The sequence below is a fragment of the Pestalotiopsis fici genome (genome assembly GCF_000516985.1).
Source record: "Pestalotiopsis fici W106-1 unplaced genomic scaffold PFICI_Scf_4, whole genome shotgun sequence".
Lineage (NCBI taxonomy): Eukaryota > Fungi > Ascomycota > Sordariomycetes > Amphisphaeriales > Sporocadaceae > Pestalotiopsis > Pestalotiopsis fici.
In genome coordinates this window covers 839,061-860,383 of record NW_006917094.1, presented here as the reverse complement: position 1 = coordinate 860,383, position 21,323 = coordinate 839,061, and the positions used below count along the sequence as shown (strand labels likewise).

At 51.6% G+C, this 21,323-nt stretch overlaps 7 protein-coding genes across 7 annotated transcripts; 3 read left to right on the top strand and 4 right to left on the bottom strand.

The window, feature by feature from the left end:
• Positions 1–38: 38 nt before the first annotated feature.
• On the bottom strand, positions 39–527 carry PFICI_06235 (uncharacterized protein; the record flags this gene model as incomplete). Its single annotated transcript, XM_007834816.1, has 1 exon — positions 39–527. The coding sequence occupies one exon, from the start codon at positions 525–527 to the stop codon at positions 39–41; it is 489 nt and encodes a 162-aa protein (XP_007833007.1).
• A 1,396-nt stretch (positions 528–1,923) lies between these two features.
• On the top strand, positions 1,924–3,804 carry PFICI_06234 (uncharacterized protein; the record flags this gene model as incomplete). Its single annotated transcript, XM_007834815.1, has 2 exons — positions 1,924–2,146; positions 2,204–3,804. 2 exons carry the CDS (start codon positions 1,924–1,926, stop codon positions 3,802–3,804), a joined length of 1,824 nt encoding a protein of 607 aa, XP_007833006.1.
• A 619-nt stretch (positions 3,805–4,423) lies between these two features.
• Positions 4,424–5,320, bottom strand: PFICI_06233 (uncharacterized protein; the record flags this gene model as incomplete). Its single annotated transcript, XM_007834814.1, has 3 exons — positions 4,424–4,912; positions 4,994–5,065; positions 5,138–5,320. 3 exons carry the CDS (start codon positions 5,318–5,320, stop codon positions 4,424–4,426), a joined length of 744 nt encoding a protein of 247 aa, XP_007833005.1.
• Positions 5,321–6,468: 1,148 nt separating this feature from the next.
• On the bottom strand, positions 6,469–8,691 carry PFICI_06232 (uncharacterized protein; the record flags this gene model as incomplete). The annotated part of the gene is made up of 1 exon (XM_007834813.1): positions 6,469–8,691. One exon carries the CDS (start codon positions 8,689–8,691, stop codon positions 6,469–6,471), a length of 2,223 nt encoding a protein of 740 aa, XP_007833004.1.
• Positions 8,692–9,678: 987 nt separating this feature from the next.
• PFICI_06231 (uncharacterized protein) lies at positions 9,679–17,254 on the top strand (the record flags this gene model as incomplete). Its single annotated transcript, XM_007834812.1, has 3 exons — positions 9,679–16,425; positions 16,478–17,082; positions 17,137–17,254. 3 exons carry the CDS (start codon positions 9,679–9,681, stop codon positions 17,252–17,254), a joined length of 7,470 nt encoding a protein of 2,489 aa, XP_007833003.1.
• Positions 17,255–18,034: 780 nt separating this feature from the next.
• PFICI_06230 (uncharacterized protein) lies at positions 18,035–19,504 on the top strand (the record flags this gene model as incomplete). Its single annotated transcript, XM_007834811.1, has 1 exon — positions 18,035–19,504. The coding sequence occupies one exon, from the start codon at positions 18,035–18,037 to the stop codon at positions 19,502–19,504; it is 1,470 nt and encodes a 489-aa protein (XP_007833002.1).
• A 367-nt stretch (positions 19,505–19,871) lies between these two features.
• Positions 19,872–20,561, bottom strand: PFICI_06229 (uncharacterized protein; the record flags this gene model as incomplete). The annotated part of the gene is made up of 1 exon (XM_007834810.1): positions 19,872–20,561. The coding sequence occupies one exon, from the start codon at positions 20,559–20,561 to the stop codon at positions 19,872–19,874; it is 690 nt and encodes a 229-aa protein (XP_007833001.1).
• Between the last annotated feature and the right edge of the window lie 762 nt (positions 20,562–21,323).

Here is a 21,323-nt window from a genome sequence, read left to right as displayed (position 1 = left end):
CTTTTCATTGGAGAAGAAGAAATGCCAAACATGCTAAATTACTTTGCAGCCGCCTCGGCCTCGAGCTTGCGCGCCCGCTCCTCCTCCTCGGGCGTCCTAGTCTTGAGCTGCAAGGCGTGGATGCCGCCCTCACGGGCCATCTCGTCCTTGAGCAGGGTGTAGACCATGCGGTGCCGAGCGGGCTGCATCTTGGCCTTGAAGGCGTCGGACGTGATGTAGAGACGAAAGTGCGTCTCCTTGGACGTTGAGCCCTGCATGGCCTTGTGGTGCGAGTGCAGGTGTGAGTCGTTGAAGATTTCCAAGTTGGTCGGGGCAAAGGCCTCGGTCAACTTGGTCCTGATGATGTCCTCGACTGGCGTTTGCGACGAAGAAGCCATGCCGCGCGCTCCGTGCTGCTGCTGCTGCTGCTGCCGGTGATAGTTTGCGCTGTTCAGGATAGTTTGGCTGCCGCCGCCACCTCTTTTGCTTAAGCGCGCAACTGCACCTGCACCAGCTAGAGGGCGGAATATGGTGGACCGGGATAGCATTAATTAGACGAGGACCTCCCCAATCAAGAGATCGACAATTGGGGGTACTGTAAGGTGGTACTGGGTAGTGTAGGAGTGGCTCTTGCTTGTTCTGTTGGTGCTGCTCTGGCTCTCACTCGCTATGAATGGCTGGCTGACCGAATGTCGGCGTTTGTTCTGATCTCAGCTGCTCTATCGCTATCGGGTCGGCCAAGTCCCGGGGTAAATTACCGGACGGTCCTAGAAATGCGACCGTAGTCGTGTGTTGGGTATCGAAAAAACTACCGATCCGGGGCGACGAGTTGGTATCAATCCTTCAAAAGGCTGGGGCAAGACAGTTTGTTGAGTTCTTTTTTTTCAGTGGATTATTTTAGTTGGGGATATTATCGGAAGAACGAGCTTGAAGTGGTGCAGGGCCAGGCAAGTTGTGTTGTTTGTTGTTGCGCTGTTCCGTGCTGATCACAGGTTCGGGTGTTGCAACTCGGCAGCTCGGGATAAGCCTTTCAAGACGGCTTCGTTTTGCTGCCCACGCCGAGTCTCACACTCTCTGGCCTTCCTGGTTTGGCACTTGGCTCTTATCGATATAGAGTTCTTGTACACCAGTAAGTCAAAGCTTCGTTCGTGGGTTTGGAGTATATTGTACGTCATGTAATGTAGGTAAGTGTCGGCAAGTGAACATGAGAAAAGAGTTTCTTTCCATCAAAGCACCTGCATCGAGCCAATCTCGAAAAATGGCGGCAGCTTGCCTAATGTCACCTACCCAAGGTACCAATTGACAAGGCACTACCTAACGTACGGCCACTGGTCACTTCAGTCTTGCGGTCCCCGAGGTCCCTCTCAACCTGCCAGAGGGGACGATTAGGAGAAAAAATAAATAAAAAAGATTTAGCACTGGTCCCTGGGCCTTGGCTGCTTTGGGCATGACACCTGCTGCTGTAAACCCCCTGCTGCATTCAAGCTCCGGGTCTCCCCCCGGTGCTTGGTGCCTTGCCCCTCAGTGGTTGCAGCTCAACCTCCGACGCTGGTAGCTTATCCCAGTGGCTATCGTAAGACCTCGCAATCAATCATACCGATCCGATCCATATCTGATCCCCCTACCGAAGGAACATACCTTGACACGGACCGGACAGGCAAATGAATAGACGGTAGGCACTGTATCACCACCTAGTTGTAATACTTTATATAATCCCCTTTCGTAATGTGGAGGTGTAATGGGGGTTTCCTTCTTCCTTTTTCTGTTTCTCCCGCTCCTTCTGCCGCTTCTTTGAGTTGCCAGCAGCTCTCGACTTTTACCTCTTTTGTGAAAAGAAGAGCACATCCAGTCACACGATCATTTTCTACTGCTCTCACCTCTTCCGTCCTCCGCCCTTCCCAACGGTCTTCGCTGTTCCGACTATCACGAATCTGCTCTCTCAGAATGGCCTCGACTCTGCCCAAGCTACCATTGTTCGACGCTATCTCGCGGCATGACCCGGATTCCACAGCTGTTACGCATTGCCTTTCCGGCCGCAGCTTTAGATACGGCGAACTCTTGCCAGACGTAGCTCGCGTGCGTGAGCAAATCTATGCGGCCGCTGGCAAGTCGGATATCCGGGGAGAGCGTGTAGCTTTCTTGGTAGAGAATAGCTACGACTATGTTGGTATGGAGCTCGGAGATTGACTGGTCACTCTCAATGGCTGGCTAACGTGAGACCCAGTGACGTTACTTGCCATCCTGGCTGCTCGTGCTATTGCATTGCCGCTCTCACCTCCCTTCCCGATCGCCGAACTCCAGTACATTCTCACCCATTCCGAAGCAGTACTGCTTTTGCACTCCCCGAGATATGCAGCAAAAGCACAAGAAATTCTCAGCACTCCATTCCCAGCTCTCTCACCAGATGGCGCGACGCAAGCGCATCCAAAGCTATATGAGCTCCCAAAACATCTCGGGGGTACTTCTACCCCCGAATCTGTCTCATTGTCCGATGAGACGGACTCTGAAGGCGCCGGCATGATGTTATATACGTCTGGCACCACTGCCCGACCAAAGGGTGTGCTTTTGCCAGAGACAGCCCTAACAGCACAATGCCAATCTCTCCTTTCAGCATGGAAATATTCGACGCATGACCGACTGCTGCATGTTCTGCCGCTACACCATATTCACGGAACCGTCAACGCGGTATTGACGCCACTCTTTGCTGGCAGTGCCATCGAATTTCTCTTTCCCTTCAATGCCGACACTGTATGGAGGCGCTTTGCAAACCCATTTCTTGACAAAGTGCAGACTAATGGCACCAACGGCACGAACGGCACGATTACACCACCATATACCAATGGTGATGCTGCGCTAGTCGACGATAAATTTGCCCGCATGTCGAAGGCGCCCATCACATTCTTCACTGTTGTGCCAACAGTGTATACGCGTCTCTTAACAACACATGGGGCTCTGCCCGAGCCACTGGCCTCGGCCGCCCGTCAAGCCATCTCCCCACCACACATGCGCGTCTCCATCTCCGGCTCGGCCGCTCTCCCCACCCCCGTAAAACGGGCTTGGAAGGAGCTGTCCCATGGCAACGTGCTTCTTGAGCGGTACGGTATGACCGAAGTGGGTATGGCACTTTCCTGCGGTTTGTCCTACATTGACCGTGTAGACGGATCCGTGGGTTGGCCTTTGCCTGGCGTCGAAGCCCGACTTGTGGACCCCGAGACAAACGTCGTCATTGAGGAGGGAGCGGAGAAGGATAGCGAGGGACGAGAGCGCCAGGGAGAGATCCACCTCCGAGGCAAAAACGTATTCAGGGAATATTGGCGCAACCCAGTCGCCACTGCCAAAGAGTTCGTCGAGGGAGAGGATGGCCAAGGCCGCTGGTTCAAGACGGGAGACATCGCTGTGCGCAGAGTGGTGCCCGACAGCGGCAAGGGCGAGAGCGGCGAGTTTGCCCAGGGTAAGATGTACTTTATCCTCGGACGCCAATCGGCCGACATCATCAAGTCGGGCGGAGAAAAGGTCTCGGCTCTCGAGGTCGAGCGTGAGATGCTCTCGCTACCCAATGTGGCCGAAGCAGCCGTGCTCGCCGTACCGAGCGGGAAATGGGGTCAAAAGGTCGGCGCCGTAATCGTGCTCAAGCCAGAGTTCAAGGAGCAAGGTTGGAAACCCATGGAGATGCGCAAGGCTCTACGGGACCGTCTCGCAAACTACAAGATCCCACAGGTCCTCCGTATTGTGGAAAGCATCCCCAGAAATGCCATGGGCAAGGTCAATAAAAAGACGTTGGTCAAGGATGTTTTTGTGGACGATTTCAGCGGAGACGAAATGTAAGTTGCAATCTCGGATATGTCTAATAAGGACAAGCATCATCAGATTGGATTGGGGGGGAAAAGTTCACAAAGACCAAATCGATTGTATAAAGTGCATAGACACAAAGAAGATATGGGTTACACATACACATAGACCTGGTTTGGCATGTGGAACGAAGAAAGGCATAGACGAAGTAATAGCTGTGAGATTTCACAGGAATGAGCATCATGAACGCAAGCATATATGTTGGCAATGTTTTTTTGTTTTATTATAATGGCAATCACACCCCTAGAGATGGACAAAAACGCAGAACTCCAAGGAGTCAACTAGTAAAATGGTTTCCACTACTTCCTTCTCCTTCCTCAATTGATGCGTAGGATGCCATAGTACATGAGGGAGTTAAAAACTCTTTGCAAGCCCTTGTCCCGTAGGCGGTAGGCAAACTTTTCTCCTTTATCGCTGCCTGTTCCAATTCTCGTTTCTTTCTTTCTTTCTTTCGAGGGGCCGTATGCTGGCGAAATGAGCCTTGACCACGAACCCAGGCCATGTAAAGTCCTAGCTGCCGGTAATATATGGCAATGATTATGTTCGGTTCATCTCCGGAGCGATCGTCGAGCAGAGTACAATTTGGTGTTGACGCTTAAGCAGTGAACTTGGACTTGGCACGCGTGCTACCACTATGCGCAGCGTCCGTGTGGCCCGAGAACTCAACGACCTCCTCAGCAGGCAGCTTGAGGATCTCCTTGAAACGCTTGCCAATCTCAAGCAGGATACCCTGACCCTTCTGGACAGAGCGACCCTTGCCACCAGCAACGTCGCCATCGCCACGGTTGGGGATGGGCTTGCCAATGGTGCGGGTCCAGACACCGACACGGAAGAAGGCCTTGCGGACGTTGACGACAACACCCATGACCTCGCCATCATCCTCATCCTCAAGCATCTCGCCAATGGCAGACATCATTGTGTGCAACCAAATGTCGTTGATATCGACATTGCGCTTCTCCTTGAAAGAATAGGACCACTTCCCGCCGTGCTTATTCTGCGGGTCTTCCCATTCAGGTCGGACACCCTCCTTGAAGAGGTGGTAGTCGGATTTGAGAGCAAGGTCTGAAACGGGAGCAATGTTGTTCTGGTGGGTAGAATGTCAGTATCAGTGCAACAATGTATCGAAATAACATAGTGGGCTCAGATTGTCAAGTTGCCAACTTACGTAGACGCCCCAGAATTCCTCAACAGAGTTAAAGGTGATGACTTCCTTCAGCAGGTCGTTCCAGTTATCGCCCTGTTAAAGGTTGGATTAGCATTGAAATCGATACATGAGCGCGTATTGTGGGGATGATGGAAAAAAACATACCTTGCCGCTCGAGGGCTTGGTGAACCACAACGTCCACTTGTTCTGAAGAGGGTGCTTGACATTGAAGTTGTCCTTGTCGTGAAAAACGGTGACGAGCTTCTCGTCCATGTCGGCAGCGGAAACCTCGTTGTTGTCGCCATCGGGCGAGATGGGAATCGTCTTGAGATCGACCTGGTCCGTCATATTGTCTGGAAGGCGGGTTTTGTGATGATGAAGATGTGGTGTTTGGTGGAGTGGTGATTTAATGGAGGGGAACGTCGCAAGCAGCTGCGCCGGTTGTTTAGAGCCCTTCACAGGAATCGATTGGAAGATAGAGGATCAGGTTATGGCCAAGGTCTGTAAAGTCCCGAGGCAATTTGTCTAGAGCGCAAAAGACAAGAAGGCGCAACTTTTTTTTTTTTCAAGGGCGTGAGGTAAGAGGCAGTCAGTCGCCTTGGGTTAAAAACGTCGTCGTGGGGCAACAACGCAGCAGCCGCCAAACGGATTGGGTCGGTTTGCAGGTGTCGTGGGAAAAAAAAAACCGATCGAGGCAGGAACGGACGGACACTACCAATGTAAAAGTAGTAAGTCGTCGTCGTCGTCGTCGTCGTGTTGATTTTGCGTCTCGGATGCGGTTGTCTGAGGAATATCGCGACTTTGCACCAGGCAGAGCCACTCGTAGGAAATAGTATGTATCGTCACAGAAATTGTTTTGGGTCAGAGGATTTTCGCACGGATTGAAGACTTTCCCACTGGAAGGCCAAACCTTCTCAAAAGCCTTATCGTTCTAAAGGCTGGTGGTGGGGCCAAGGAATGAATGAATCAGACGGGTTGGGCGTGCTTATTAGGCGGCGTGCGCACGAGCCTCCAAAACCGCCTCTGCCTGAGTCACTCGGATGAAACAGCCACATCAACTCCGGCTTAATTAATCCCTAGGTCGACCTACCATACATATACAGGCATTTATATCATGTCGAAAAGTCTCAACTAGTCTTGTTCTATACCTTGCTTATAGATACTCAATGGAACAAACATTTCAAGCGATTGCATCACATATATCGGCGACCTGGAACGTCTTGACCTGAATATTTCTCTTATTCCACATTCCATATTCCAATCCGAGATGATATACCACATGCACGCTCAAACTACTACATGATATATTATGATATATACCTATGTATTACTGTCACGACTCTGTCTTTTGTCTTGCATTCAGAGGCAAATGAAGGTACCATGGAACTCATCAGCGACATTTCTAGTCTATTACCTTTTATCCATAAAAGAGTCGTTTTTAAGTGATGGCCACACTGTAACCAACAAGAGGTCTGCATTGTCCCCTTTTATGCCAATCAATTGGATGGTCCACCTCTTCGTCCATAAACTGGCGCAGTTCCTGGGGGTGCTGAGCTAGCGATACTAATATTATCCAAATGTCGCTTTCTCACTTTCTCTGATCTTAAAAACTTCTTGAAGTCTGACACTGTCTTCGCCTTTTTGCGACTACTCGACGCGTCAGACTTTGATGAAAGGCCTGTAGATGTGGGAGGAGGTTGAACTTCGGCCATGTAGTTCATGCTTCTGGACACCGTCGGTCCAGCCCTCATGCTAGCCTCTGAAGGGGTCACAGAGGCCCGAGATGTTCTCTTTGAGGGCGGCTGAAAAACTCCGTCATCGGATCGTCGTTTTTGAGGGGACTTGAGATCGACGACTGCGGTTCTAGAACGCAACTTCGAGGCAGCTGATGGCTCACCCGGGGCTCTTTCTACCATTGAAGCTCGAGGTTTTATTGGCAATGGTGGGTCCTCAAAGCCTACTGATGAAGTCGACGAGCGGCGTGATGGACAATCAGCTCTTGACTCTACATCCACCGTGCTCGTAACAGGCGCTGCTGGCGCTTCGCTCGCTAAATGTTGCACTTCTTCGGCCACATCTAGTGGTGCTTCATCAAGGGCCTGGCTCTTATGAACCTGGTCCATTTCATGTGCTGGCTTCATCAGTGCCACCTCTTCTGGGTAAGCCTCTAGGACCTTTTTGAGGTTGCTTTTGGTGACAACATTGGCTTGATATGCAAGGGGCAGATCGTCAGCCATCTCCATGTACCAATCAATGGCTACAAGAGCGCCCTCTTGGGACCCTTGAACGTATGACAAATAGCCTTCTTTCCACGCACGAATGAAATCATCATATTGATAAGTGGCAAGGCGTCTTTTCGGTATACACAAACAGGCCGAGACAAAGTCAGTAAGGCTCCCAGTATAGCTTGGATAAGCAACACAATAGTCGACAAAGGGAGACCAAGAAGTTTCAGAGAATTTCGCCTCTTGTGATACAAAGAGGGTTGCTGGCTCAGAGGGGGCTCTCGGTAAAGGTGAGGCTATTCGAGAAGAGCCTGGGCCGTCTTTCGGTCTCGTCATTTCGTTACTATCAAGGTCTCGTACTGGTTTAAGATGCTCGGGCGGTGGTAGAGGAGGAGGTGGAGAAGACTCTTCAATGGTCGGTTGCAAAATTGATCTTGAATGTAGTCGCGGTGTCTCTTTGATTGTTGACTTGATTGGCTGCATTCTCAGAGGTCTGACCGGACTCCTGTGCTGTTTGGAAAAGTTTGTTGCAGGAATAACTGATGAATTAGAGTCCACGGATGACTGAGAATCAGGAACATCAGCAGTATGGTTTGTTGTTTGCGGCAAAGAGATGAGCCCGGCTGGGGCACTCTTGTTCTTCCTGGCTAGGCGCTCTTGTACGGTCTGAATGCTAGCCAAATCTTTGCAAGGTCTCTCTGGCACAGAGCTGTTGGCATCGAATGTGCATGGGACCTGTACCTGAGCTGAGGGTGGTGTGGGATTCGATTGGCTACTCTTTTTAGGTGCTGGTTGCTCTTCAACAAGAGCGTTGGGTGCCACTACCTCGAGTTCCTCATCCGCGCCGAGACTGCTGGAGGGAAAGTCATTGAATACAGGCCGGGCCCTTTGTTGTGTCCTTGCTTCGTTTATCGTGGGCTGCAGCAACGGCGATCTTGCCGGAATTTGGGACATGAAAGCCTGTTGTTCGCTACCATCATCATCACCACCATCATCGTTGTCGTTATGATGAACTTGGCTGGATGGCTGGCTCGGTGCTGAGTCAATCGAATCCTCTTTTGTGAATTTGTCGCCTCGTGCAGGACTTGGTGACCAAGAGATCGCCGAGCCAACATCTTCAGCTTCGTCTGAGGCGTTCTCCGAGACAATGCTATTTGACCGCGAGGCTTGGGATTTAAGGCTGTCGTCCTGGTGAAGATTCCTTTGTCCTCCCCGTGGAAACCGAAGACTTGTCTCTGCATGTTCTGCCGCTTTCTTTTCCCGTCTGTGAAACTCTCTCAAATTTTCTAGAACCTCTATTGGCAGGTTGACTCCTGGTTTTGGCTGTCTGGCAAGATATTGAGCCCATGAGTCGGCCTTTTCTAGAAGCTCCTGCTGCTTCTTTTGAATTCTGAAAATCTGCCCGGGAAGTCTGGCTTGATCAAGCAGGTCTGGAGCAGATGATGAGAACTGCGAGCCGACTTGACCAGACATGGCCCCTAAGAAATCGGCCATGATAGGCGGCTCACTGGGGAATCCAAACACTACCTAGACTAATAAGTTGACCAAGACAAAAAGAAGCCTTTTGACCAATATGATTAGCAATTGAAACATCCTACCTCATCCCAAGCAACGAATCCTACTCACCAGAATTTTGAGACAGGCAGTGAATTGCACACAGTGGCCCAACAAGCCTACTGCAGCAGGCCTCGGTGAGTATTCGTAGTAGTAATGAGACGCGCTTCTGCTGCACGTCCCTCCCGACACGATTTGGACCTTATTAAAAAAAAAAAGCGCGACGTGGGGTTGACGCCCTTTCACATGGCCAGCATATGGACAGGCTTCCCTAGTGGCCGTTTAGCGGTACGCTTACCTTGCGGTTAGGTACGTACCTAGAGTGTTAAGGCGGGGGCCGCTTGCTGTTGTTAGCGGGGTGAAGGCAGCGTGGCGGCAATCGACGCCGATAAGCCAGCCCCCAAAACCGGGTTCCTGGCCGCGATCAGTGATCTCAAGCTCCGATTCTCTCTGCCTGTGGTAGAGCTTTGAACCTTCCCCAGCTACCTACTACATTATGTACATGCATGCAATGATCCAAGGTTCATGATCCAAACCTCTTCCCATGCTTCGCCAGAAGGACGGTGTGACATCAGTCTAAAACATCGTCGCGAATGACTCTTACTCACGTATTCTTTTTTTATTCTCTGCCACGTTTCTCTTGTCACATTAAGCCGTCGGCCTGGAGCCATTTACATAGTACTACCTTGTTTTGTCGGTCAGCACAGAGCCTCTCTACCTAGCTCGAGCCGCACGTACCGTAGCCTGCCAGACATCCATTCTGCTTCCACGATCAAGATCCCATTCAAACCCACCATGCGAAACCGCGAGTTTTGACAGTAATCCTATGAGATGATCGAAGGGCCTTCTAGAGAGACAGAATCACGCGCCTGCACATCCTAGCAGCTATCCGCGGTCATGGCGGGAAAGAATCCACCTCTCTCACCCATGTCGTCTTCGACGATGCTATCCCCATCTGCTGCCACGAGATCACGAACCGATTCCGCATCCACAGGCGTTGCTATACCTACCAGCTCAGCAGAACATCAGGATCAGCTTGCACAGACACTGGACAAGATACACAACTCGGCGAACCAGCGCGATGTTCTAACAACGTTCAATGAACTTCACCCGCCCCTCGACGCGAGCACGTCCCCAGACAATAAGGGCTTTGGAGGAGACTTGGTGCAGAGCGGCTTCAGCGGACTCTATTCAAGGTTCAAAGAAGCTGTTGGCGTTTCCGGAAAGGACAAGCTGCCTGTTCCAGATGATGGCGATGCAGATACCGCTTCCAGGAAGAGCTCTGGCGCAACTGCAAGTACATCCAAGGCGCCCTCGCGCATTGATACTGGCCTGACAATCTCCACCATCGCTTCTCGATCTACTGAGTCTATGCGCCCTCCGTCGGGAGGCTTGTCTGGAGAGGGTGAGCTACAGCATCAGTTGGCCAAGGCATTGGGCACGGGTACGGTGAGCAGTACTAAATCTGCATCTTCAAGCCGCCAGAGCATATCCAATCTGAGTAAATCGGCAGCCGTGGTTGCGCCTGTGAATGTAAGCGCATTCAAAGATGCCACCCGTAGCGCCTCTGGCCGAGTTGATGAGGCGTCCATCCGGACACAAGACTCGAGGAACAGTATGCGTACCAACGACAGTCTGGTGGCATTACCTACACTAGATATCCCTGGTCGGTACGATGGGTCCGAATCAAGGAGTGCGGCGTCCCTGGAGAAGATTGTCATTCCTGGTCGCCAGAGGAGAGAGGAACTGGCAAGTGCTGATGCCAAGATGGAGTCGCCTGTCAGTCCAGCCAAGAGCACACGATCATCTGCCACGACCTCTACACAGCAGCACCATGTCGAGGATGCAGCACTCCTTTCACCTACCACTCGATCCAGCGTGCGTGACGTGGCGAAGCGCCCGGCCATCATTGACCGCATCAGCGGCTCGCGGATCCGTGGTTCGCATTCGAGATCCTCGTCCGTCTCCCAAACCACCGCCGAGGCGAGCAACATTATTTCTTCTGCTCATCAAAAGGTTCACCATGACACATGGGCCCGTGATGACAAGCCGCATCGCATGAGCAGTGGCGCAGCCCGCATACCCGGAACGACTACAGATGAAGGGGCGCCGGAAGTAGTAAACGCCACCCTGGAGCACATGCGGAAACAAGTACTCAGTAAGGATTTCTGGATGGCCGACGAGGCTTGCAAGGAATGTTTTCACTGCGGTGCGCCTTTCTCAGCCTTCCGTCGGAAACACCATTGTCGCACATGCGGATGCATATTCGACAGTAGATGCACAACCATTATCCCAGGGCAGAAGTTCGGTGTGCCAGGGACATTACGAGTGTGTAAGCGCTGCCTGCATATTATCAGCCAAAGGCAGCAGGACGGGAACGTCTCGGAAGACTCTGCTGATGACTCTTACCTTCCGCACCTCTTTCGCCCTAACCAGAAGTCTGTAACCCTACAACTTCCAAAATCAGACAAGGATGAAACCGGCATCGTTGAGAGAACTGAGAACATTGAGGATGACTCAAGGTTACGTACCACGCCTATGATGGCCATCCCAGCAACGCGCAGGATCGGGGAATTTTCTAACCGCAATTCTGCCGTCTTGGAGTTTGATGCACCACAATTGAGTAGGCCTAGCTCTTCGAGGTCATTGAAGTCACTCGCTGCAAGACCTCAATCGTCTAGTCACAAACGACATCATTCCAAGCACAATTTCCTCAGCCGCTTTATGCCGCAAACAGCGACGGATGATCGCGCTCCCTTTCGCCGATCTGCCAATGAAGAGGCAGCTAGGAAGACGGGCCTTCCGGCGTTCCATGATGATAACGTAATTGACCCTGACCTTGCAGCTTTCATGTCAGATGAGTCAAGTGGCGAGGAACAGACCAGTATCTCACAGGTCATGGCTAGTGGTGACCCAAGTCTATCCACTCTGGACAGTGACAAGTCTGGACTTGGCCCTTACTTCGGAGCCGGGAAGAGAAATCGGCTCAGGGTGCAGCCCGAAAAAAGTGTCAGTGGATTCAGCTTCATTGAAACCGGAGGCCCAAGCATGCATGTAAGGTCCTCGCGCAGACGGAATGCCAGCATTGCCAGTGCAAGTGTCTATCATCTTCGGTCACCTCGTCCTAGAAGTGCGCATTTGCGAGGCCCCGCTGGGTCAACTGATACGCTGCCAAATTACGAAAGCATGACTCCCGGGATTTCGCCCAGGCTTACCAGGAGCTCTTCCATGAAAGGAGACAAAGAGCCTCGCGTTGAGCTGAACCCAGCAAGTTTGCTGCACGTGCGACGCTTGCTACGACAACTGTTGCAAGACTCGGAGGTACCAAATGTTCCAGCTTGGGAAAAGGCGCTCATTCCCATTTTGCTCAAATGCACAACATCTGTGGATCCAGATGTTGAGAGAGGCGACAGCATCGACATTCGGCACTATGTCAAGTTAAAGAAAATTCCGGGTGGAAGGCCGGGTGATACTAGTTATGTTTCTGGCGTCATCTTTACAAAGAAATTGGCCTTGAAGAGCATGCCGAGGCGCCTTGCAAACCCGCGCGTAGTCATCGTCTCATTCCCGATAGAGTATCGGCGTCATCAACAGCACTTTATGAGTCTGCAACCTGCCATTGACGAGGAAAAGGAATTTCTCAAAGTCATCGTCAGCCGAATCATCAACTTGCGGCCTCAACTGATTCTAGCAGAAAAGTCCGTTTCAGGATTGGCACTGCAATATTTGTCGGAGCACAATGTCGCCGTTGCCTACAACGTCAAACCGTCGGTAATATACGCTGTGTCACGTTGTCTAGAAACGCCAATCATATCCTCAATAGACATGTTGAGTCTCCCCGTCGAACGCTTTCAGATCGGCAGGAGCGTTGGTTTCGAAGTCAAGACATATGTCAATGAAGACATTCCGGGCAAGAAGAAAACATACATGTTTCTTTCTGGAAGCAATGAGCAGCTCGGCTGTACTATAGCCCTCAGAGGTGCACCGGCATCAACGTTGAGGAAGATCAAGCAGATTACAGATTTCATGATCTATGTTGTCTATAATCTCAAGCTAGAGTCTTGCTTGATGCAAGATTCTTGCCTTCAGCTCCCGACTAGTGAAGAGCTGCCGAGTCAGACTTCTGATGACAGCAAGTGGACGCTCAACACTCTCACTTCAACCCTCGACGATGCCAGACAAAGAAGCATGTCTTCCATGACCTATGATGAGCCCCCATCGCAAAGCTCAGTAGAGAGCAGCAAGGAGCTCGAACGACCCACGGACTCGGTCGACGCAATAGCGCAAGCAAATGAGCAAATCAACAGACTGATTTCTCTGCATGAAAACCATGAGCGGGCTTCAAATGACAGCTTGGTGCCAGATGATGCTCCGATGCCAACATACTACAGTGATATGGTGGCTAAATACCAGACTAGGATTCTGTCCGCTTCTCCCTTCGTCAAGTTTGCCCAGCCTTACCTCCTGATGAGAGCTCGGGAGCAAGAACGGCGACTTGTGCATTTGAAGAAATTGAGAGATCAAGACATCGTGGAGGAGCGCAGTGAAGGAGACAAGACAAAGCCTCAAAAGTTCCAGCTGATCAAACCCCACATGGTGCATCAAACTGGCCAGAAAGCACCTCGTGCCATCATGGAAGTGCTTCATGCCGTGCATGATGTCGAGTATGACAAAGCGCTCTACTACTACCGCACCCAAACTCGACAGTGGGAAAACCACATCAAGGCAAATCTCGATCTTTTTGAGCCTTCGGCACACCAAAATATCGTCGTGCTCTACTCTGTTGTTTGTACACATAACAAAGTGCCTTGCATTGAACCAGGTCTTGTCGCCATTCAATTTTACGATGAGCACGTGGAGAACAACGAGCGTATGGACGCGGACTGCACTCTGGGCCAATATATTGAGGACGTTTGTTTCAGTGCCGATGCAAGTTGCACAGGAACCTCATGCGACCGCAAGATGCTTGATCATAATCGAACATATGTCCACGGCGAAGCTCGACTGACTGTTTTCGTTGAGCTAGACAAGAAGGGCAAGTTCCGAGAAAACATCACAATGTGGAGCTACTGCAAGGTCTGCAAACGTGAGACTGCCGAAATGGAAATGTCCAAGGGCGCATGGAAATACTCGTTCGGCAAGTATCTTGAGCTTTCGTTCTGGAGCAGAGGCACACACCTGGTCAACGACCAGGACGGCAGTGCCTGGAATTGCCCCCATGATCACCACCGTGACCATATCCGCTATTTCGGACTGCACAACAAGGAAATCCGGGTGCATTATGATCCAATCGATCTGCTAGAGGTCATTGCTCCCAGAGCACGCATTACCTGGAAAGTTGAGCACGATCTCAACTTGAAGAATGAGATATTCACCTCCACTCAAGATCGGTGGACACGGTTCACTTCTTCGATCAAGGCAAGAATCAAGGCAATCAAGCTCGATAATATTGCTCCCGAGAAGGCGGAGGCTTGCAAGATGGAGGTGGAGCGGCTGAACAAAAAGGTTCAAGACGATCACGTTTTCATCATCCGCCGCCTGCAGGAGGCATATATGAACTCCAAGTATTATGAGGTCATACCTCTAAGCGCAGTCCTGCGAGGCGAGATGATCGAAAAGGTTGCAGATTGGGATGCTGCGTTTGCCAAATTCGAGGTGGACTTTCTACCCACAGAGAAGGATCTCCGGAGGCTGACGATGCTTCAATTGCGCAAGATGTTCACGGATGAGTCAAAAGAATCTCTCGTCAGCAATGAGTCGCCCGCTGAGACACCAGACATAACAGAAAAGCCTCCTCACAGCACTGAACCAGAGGATGTCTTCAATCCGCCTGAAGAAGCCGCAGAGCAAGACAACTCCCACGCTTTACCAGAGGCCGGGGCCGAGGCCGAGGCCACTCATGAAAGTGACGCACAAACCACACCTGTCCTACCCCCTGAAGCCGTTCTCGAAAGAGTAGAACCTTTGGATCTGGCTGCGACGCCGACGACTCCAGGTCAAGAGATTTTTGATGCTAGTCTTCCGCCATCAGCTGATGATACGACCCCAAGAGCAGCGACGGCATCATCCCAGGCAGATGTGGCATCGCTCGATAGCACTGAAACTGCTGCTGCCAATTCACCTGTACCGACAGGACCACCGACTTCAGTATCTGAGCAGGTTGAGCAACTTCGTCGCCGCCAACAAGCGGTCGTTCTTGAAGAGGCGCGAGAGGCAGTTGCAGCTGCGAGCGAGTTATCCCAGAAACCGCCCGAGATGCCGAAGATTTCAGGTGGGACTCTGCCGTCCCGTAAGATGGGATTGCAGGTATCGCCGCCCATTGTTCGCGCCCTATCGCAACCAGCCAACAGTATGCCAACTCTGCCACGGTCGCACTCTGCAATAGGCAAGAAGTTCTTCAGCCTTGGTAAGGACAAGGATAAAACACCAACTGCTGAGCATCCTCCCAGCGCGGAAATTCGCAAAATTCCCACGAATGAGTCGCTCAAGAGTGACAAGAAGATCTTTAGCCTTAGATCACGGAATGGAGGTAAATCCTCCATTCCTCGGTTTGTAGGAAGGAAGAAGGACTCCAGGGTGTCGACTCTTGCTCGTCACTTTGAGCAGCTCAGCCGTGAATTCGAAAAAGAGCGGAAGAAGAACGAGAAACAGCACGCGGCTAAGATGTCACATGCACGGGCATTCCTCCAAAGATCCACAACCAAAGCCATTGTGGAAGTGTACGAAGATCCTGATGAAGCAGTCCAAGAGCCAGGACAGGGTATAGACGAAGCTCTTCTGGACCGGGATACTAGTCAAGTTCGGCAAAGACAAGACGTTGATACAGATGTTGACACTGGTATTGATACCAATATTGATGACGCCGATGCCACGCCGATTGCTCAGCCGAGTGTTGCAGATCCTTTGTCGGAAGATTCACATGCGCCGTTCGAGGATGAGCGCCCGAATGATGACACAGCAACTGAAGCAGAGACAGACGACCATGCACCAAATACAAGCCAGCTGCCGACTGACGATGAGCAAGGAGATAGTGATACGGAACAATCACTTCTAGAAGGTACAACTTTGGAAGAGATTGCAGATTCACTTGACTCGAGTACCGATATACCGCTTGAGCTGCCCAAGCAAGACAAAATGAACTTCATGAAGATACTTACCAACTTCTGGGCCGAGCGGTCTGCAAGCGACTGGCCTGCTCTAGAATACCCCATCAGTGCTACGGACCACCTCTTCGACCACTCCGATATCATCGTGCGAGAAGACGAACCTAGTTCATTGATCGCATTCACACTGGATTGCGAGGAATATCGTGAAAAGGCTCGGAGGTTCCATGGCCGCATAGAGCAAGACAGCTTCGACAGCGGAACCGACACTGAGGAGCCTATCACACCAGGCGCCATCCTAAGCTCCGACTCGCACTTGGCAAGTGAAGCAGGCCTCGAAGCTAGCATGCGACGGGTTGGGGGCAGACATTTAAAATTCCAGTTCAATGAAGGATCTGCCAAGATGCTGGTGAAAATCTTCTATGCTGAGCAGTTTGATGCTTTGCGGATAAAATGCGGTGCTGCTCACAGAATCGTCGAGTCACTGTCACGCTGCTTGAAGGTTGATACCCGGGGTGGTAAGACCAAATCTGTCTTTCTCAAGACGCAGGATGACCGACTCATACTGAAGGTAAGCTCTATTCCATGTTACGTTTACTCACAGTCAATTGACCCATGCATAGTCGCTTCAACCGATTGAAACCTCGGCCTTTTTGAAGTTTGCGCCCGTCTATTTTGAGTACATGGCCGAAGCATTGTTCCGCGATCTTCCTTCCGTTATAGCAAAGATGTTGGGATTTTTCCAGGTCATTATCAAGAACCCTCTGACGAATACGGAGATCAAGTTCGATTTCCTGCTCATGGAAAACTTATTCTACGATCGTGGCCCGGCAAAGATGTTCGACTTGAAGGGATCGATGCGCAATCGCAAGATCCAGTCTACGGGCGAGCAGAATGAGGTACTCCTCGACGAGAATATGGTCGAGTTCATTTACGAGTCACCATTGTTTGCGCGGGAGCACTCGACCAAGCTTCTGCGGGCGTCGGTTCGGAACGACACGCTCTTCCTTGCGCGACAAAATGTTATGGACTACTCCCTTATGATAGCTGTAGACGAAGCCAAGAAGGAGCTGGTTGTCGGGATTATTGACTGCATCCGAACCTACACTTGGGACAAGACGCTCGAGAGCTGGATCAAGGGACGTGGTTTTGCAGGTGGTGGTCGCAACAGACCTACAGTCACCAGTCCCCGCGAGTACAAGTCTCGCTTCAGAGAAGCCATGGCTAGGTAAGCACCTTGATTCATCTCATTTCTATGAGCTACAAACTGACAGGCATTTAGATATATCCTGGAAGCCCCTAACTGCTGGCACCAACTCCAGGCGCCTCTGACACATAAGCCACAGGCTTATATCCATGCTGTTGGCGACGAGGGCGTCGAGGAACTTGGCCAGGACTGAGCAGCATGTATTTATGCGTTCCGTGAGGGCAAGATATCATGTCGTGGTTCAAGAATTTGACTTGTCGATTGGTCTTTTATTTTTTTTTCTTTTGGTTCTTCAGGGCAACGGCATTGCGAGGCGTTTGGCAAGCGGAGAATGACAGCATCAAGCGCAGGCACGGCTACAAGGAGCAAAGCAGATACGACATTGACGACTTATGTATCTATTGTTAGGGGCTTTTTGTCCAATTCACTGTGATATATTTACAGAATGCACCACTTGCACATACAAGGTGTTTGATCAATACCGGTAGTCACGAGATATATTCGTGTTTTCCTGTCTTATTTTGCATACTATTACTCAGGAAGAAAGAAAGAAAGAAAGTGAAATGAGCATTGCAATGATGTGCATTGCGCTGAAGTCTCTTTGAGAGGTTTCAAATCCTGATTGACTTGACTGGGTACCTACCTAACGGTTAACCTAGTAGGTTAGGTACCTCCCTGTAGGTAATGTAAGTAGTACGCCCGACCTTGCAGCTGGCACCTGCCTAAGACACCCCACCTAACGACCCAGAAAACGTCAAGCTAGAAAACACACGAGCTTATGATCTCATATTTGAACAACATTATCCAGGCCTCAAACACAACTCAGGTTTCATAGTGCCATGTCTTCATGAAAATCCTACGAAAATGCTAAATATGCGTTCATCAGTAAGCGAGTCTTGATATCACGACGGTCGCTGAAGGAGGACAAAAAAAAGAAGAAGATTGCCCGCCCGTGCATAGAGAAGAAGAGAACATGTCGATAGATCTCAACTGGGACACCCTGACATCGGGGCCGGATGGGGACGAGTTGGCCGGCCGCATCCGCGATTTTATTCACACCAAGTTCCAGGCCGTGCCGTTGCCGCGCTTCATCAAGTCGGTCAAGGTGCATGATTTCCAATTTGGCAGCATACCGCCCAAGGTCACGCTCAAGGATATTTGTGATCCGCTGCCGGACTTTTACGAGGAGATGCCCGAGGCTGACGAGCAGGACGACGAGGCCAGCGGGGAGGACGATGAGGATGCCGCTTCTGCTGCACCGAGCAATGGTGTCGGTCACGCTCAAGGCGCGGACGAGGTTCCGGACGCCATCAGGGCCGCCGAACGGAGGCGTAGAGAGGAGCAGAGGCGGCGCCTCGGCGGCTTTGGCCTCTCCATCAGCGCCGGGAACAGTCCTAGGAGTGCAAGCCCGGCCCCCATGGACCCCCTGGGCGGTGGCTTCATTCACACGGCCGGCCTGCGCAGTGCGCCACAGACCCCCGACGTCGGCACGCCCTTTCTCGGCATACCTGGAGGCACTGCCAATATGCACTACTTTCCGTCCCATATTGCTACCGGCTGGCCGTCGGGCACGCAGACACCACTCGCGGCCGTGGCTGGGGCCCAGCACCTAAATGGCCGGTTCGAGCAGTATTATCCGGGCGGGTCAACATCCTCGTACCCAGGGACCCCGTCGTCGTCCCAAGGTGGCCGGGTGGCCAACGGCGTCGGCGGTCACCACCGCAACCATTCGCAGAGCAGCAGCTCCATCAGCATCCAGGACTTCCCGGCTAGTGCATCGAGCGCGCTGTTGCGGGAGAAGCATAGCGTCTCGACCCTGGCGCCCACGTCGGCGGGGGCCTCGAGACCCCCTACGCGGGACGCAAATGCCGCTCTGACCGGCAGCGCTATTGACGACGAATTGGGGGATGGGGATGATGGTGAAGAGGATGAAGATGAAGAGGACGAAGACGACGAGGAAATGAGAAAGTTCCGGGAGCCCAGGATCGAAGATATGCAGGCCGTGTTTCGCATCAAGTACGCGGGCGACATCAAGCTCATGCTGACGGCCGAGATCCTGCTCGACTACCCCATGCCGAGCTTCGTGGGTATCCCGGTCAAGCTCAATATCACGGGCTTGTCCTTTGACGGTGTCGGTGTTGTGGCCAATATCAGAAAACGCGTCCACTTTTGTTTCCTAAGCCCCGAGGATGCGGTTGCTGCTGTGGGCAACGATGACGACGACTCGGACGAGGAGGAAGATGCACAAGGCGAGAAGAGACAGAAGGGCCGTATGGGCGGGCTTCTCCAGGAAATTAAGGTCGAGAGCGAAATTGGGCAGCGCGAGGGCATCAAACAGAGCCTCAAGAATGTCGGCAAGGTGGAGCGCTTCGTGCTCGAGCAGGTCAGGAGAATATTCGAGGAGGAATTTGTCTATCCTAGCTTCTGGACCTTCCTTGTCTGAAACAAGAAGCATTTACATAAGATTATATGGCTTGTTTCTCGCTCTGTAGTAAGCCGACGTCTGGGTAACGATGATGGTGAGTTGATTATCATTCGAGGCAGAAGACTATGTTGGGCACAACTTTTAGCCTCTAGAGATGTATATGCTAATGCTATATTAGCCTCGAATCTGATATATAAGGGGAAATGGGGGAAACAATAAAACTCCACTCCAGCACATAATCTAGGCTCCAAGTCGAGCCCAGCCTAGTCCGACCAATTTGTCGTCTCAAGGTTATCGATGGAGAGCATGTGCAAACACCATATTCGTAGATTTGGACTTACCCTTACTCTATCACGCGTGTTGTCTCCTACCTTCCCTCCTCCTCCTAGTCAACAGCCGGTTCACAGAGTTCCAGTTCAAGACGTTCAGCCTTCTGCCGGTCGCGCTCCTGTTTCTTCCGCCTCTTCCTTTCAATCCGCCCCTTCCTCTCAGTAGCGCCGTCTTGAATACAACTTGCCAAGTTCTCCATACGTTTGCCAAATTTGTGCATGGCTTCGGCCACTTGAAACTCCAGGCCTTGGTACTTGGCCTCGAGCAGTCCCGTCCCTGCCGTCGCCGCCGCCCGGCGCCGACCCGTCAGTGCTGCGCCGAGAGTCCCGAGTAATTGCCAGAACCAGCGCCTGAGCAGACCCTCGCCCGTGCCGGCGGCCAAATGGCAGGTCGCCCGGCACTTGGCGCATTGCCATTTCTCCCTTGGCAGCCCTACGAGCGGTCCAACCAACGGTCTCCCCAGACCTTTTATAGTCCGCCTGAGGAGACTGCTGAGCTGGGCCTTGTCCTTGCCGTCCTTGCTGTTAGAGTCGTTGGAATCGCTGTCCCGGCCAATCTTCTTTCTTCCTCGCAGCGAGAGCGACGGTTTTCCAAATATATTGGATAATCGCTCTCTAAAGCTGGTCGATGACGGCACACCCAGAGATGCTTCAGCTGGATCTTCTCCAGGCTCGGTCTGGTTCGTCTTTCGGGCCTTTTGAAGAACCCGTTTACCTCCCTTCTTGGTTGCCCGGGATCGTGGCATTGGTAACGTATAGGACTAGCTGTCCTTCTCGATAATTGAAAGTCCCGCGTCTCGTGATTGAAAGCGTCTCTGCTTGGTACATTAAAAGGCTCAAAAGACAATCCTGGCTAAAATCGGTGCCTTTTCCATGCCTATGTGCTAGGAGTATTAAGGCACTAAGACGGAGAGGGAACCCAACGTAACTCGTCTTCTTGAATTCTTGTCACGAAACAAGAGCTCGTCTTCTCTAGGCCTCGGGAATGAATGCAATGGCTGGCTATAAAAGGGGCTCTCGCCGATCTTTGTACTCATGTAGTAGGGCTTCGATGACCATGGGCAGGTCTGGGGCATGTTCTAGAATTCTCTTTTACGTCTTTGATCCTCGAGTATCAGATTGACAGTGTGTCTTTACAAAGTCTGTCAACAACATAATCAAATCATGGTTTCCTTGTTTGTTTGTCGGGGACGGCGAACTCTGGGTGTCAGTCACGGCAGCTTGTCTCATATCATGCATTGAAACCTCAATCAGGTCGAAAGGAATCCCAGACTTTGATACATGGAAAATTATGTCCTATTCTATCAGGCTCAATTCTATATTCCCGAAATGACCCAAAGGGGGTCTGTCTTTGCTATGCATTAAAAGGTGTTACACCCGCCTGAGGGCCCAAATCACCCTCTAGTAAGGGGAGGAGAGATGACCAAATTCTCTTCTTACTCCCTCGGGCAAACATTGCTGGGTCCTGGAACTAATGGCTAGAGTACATGTACTTGGGGGGGGGGGGG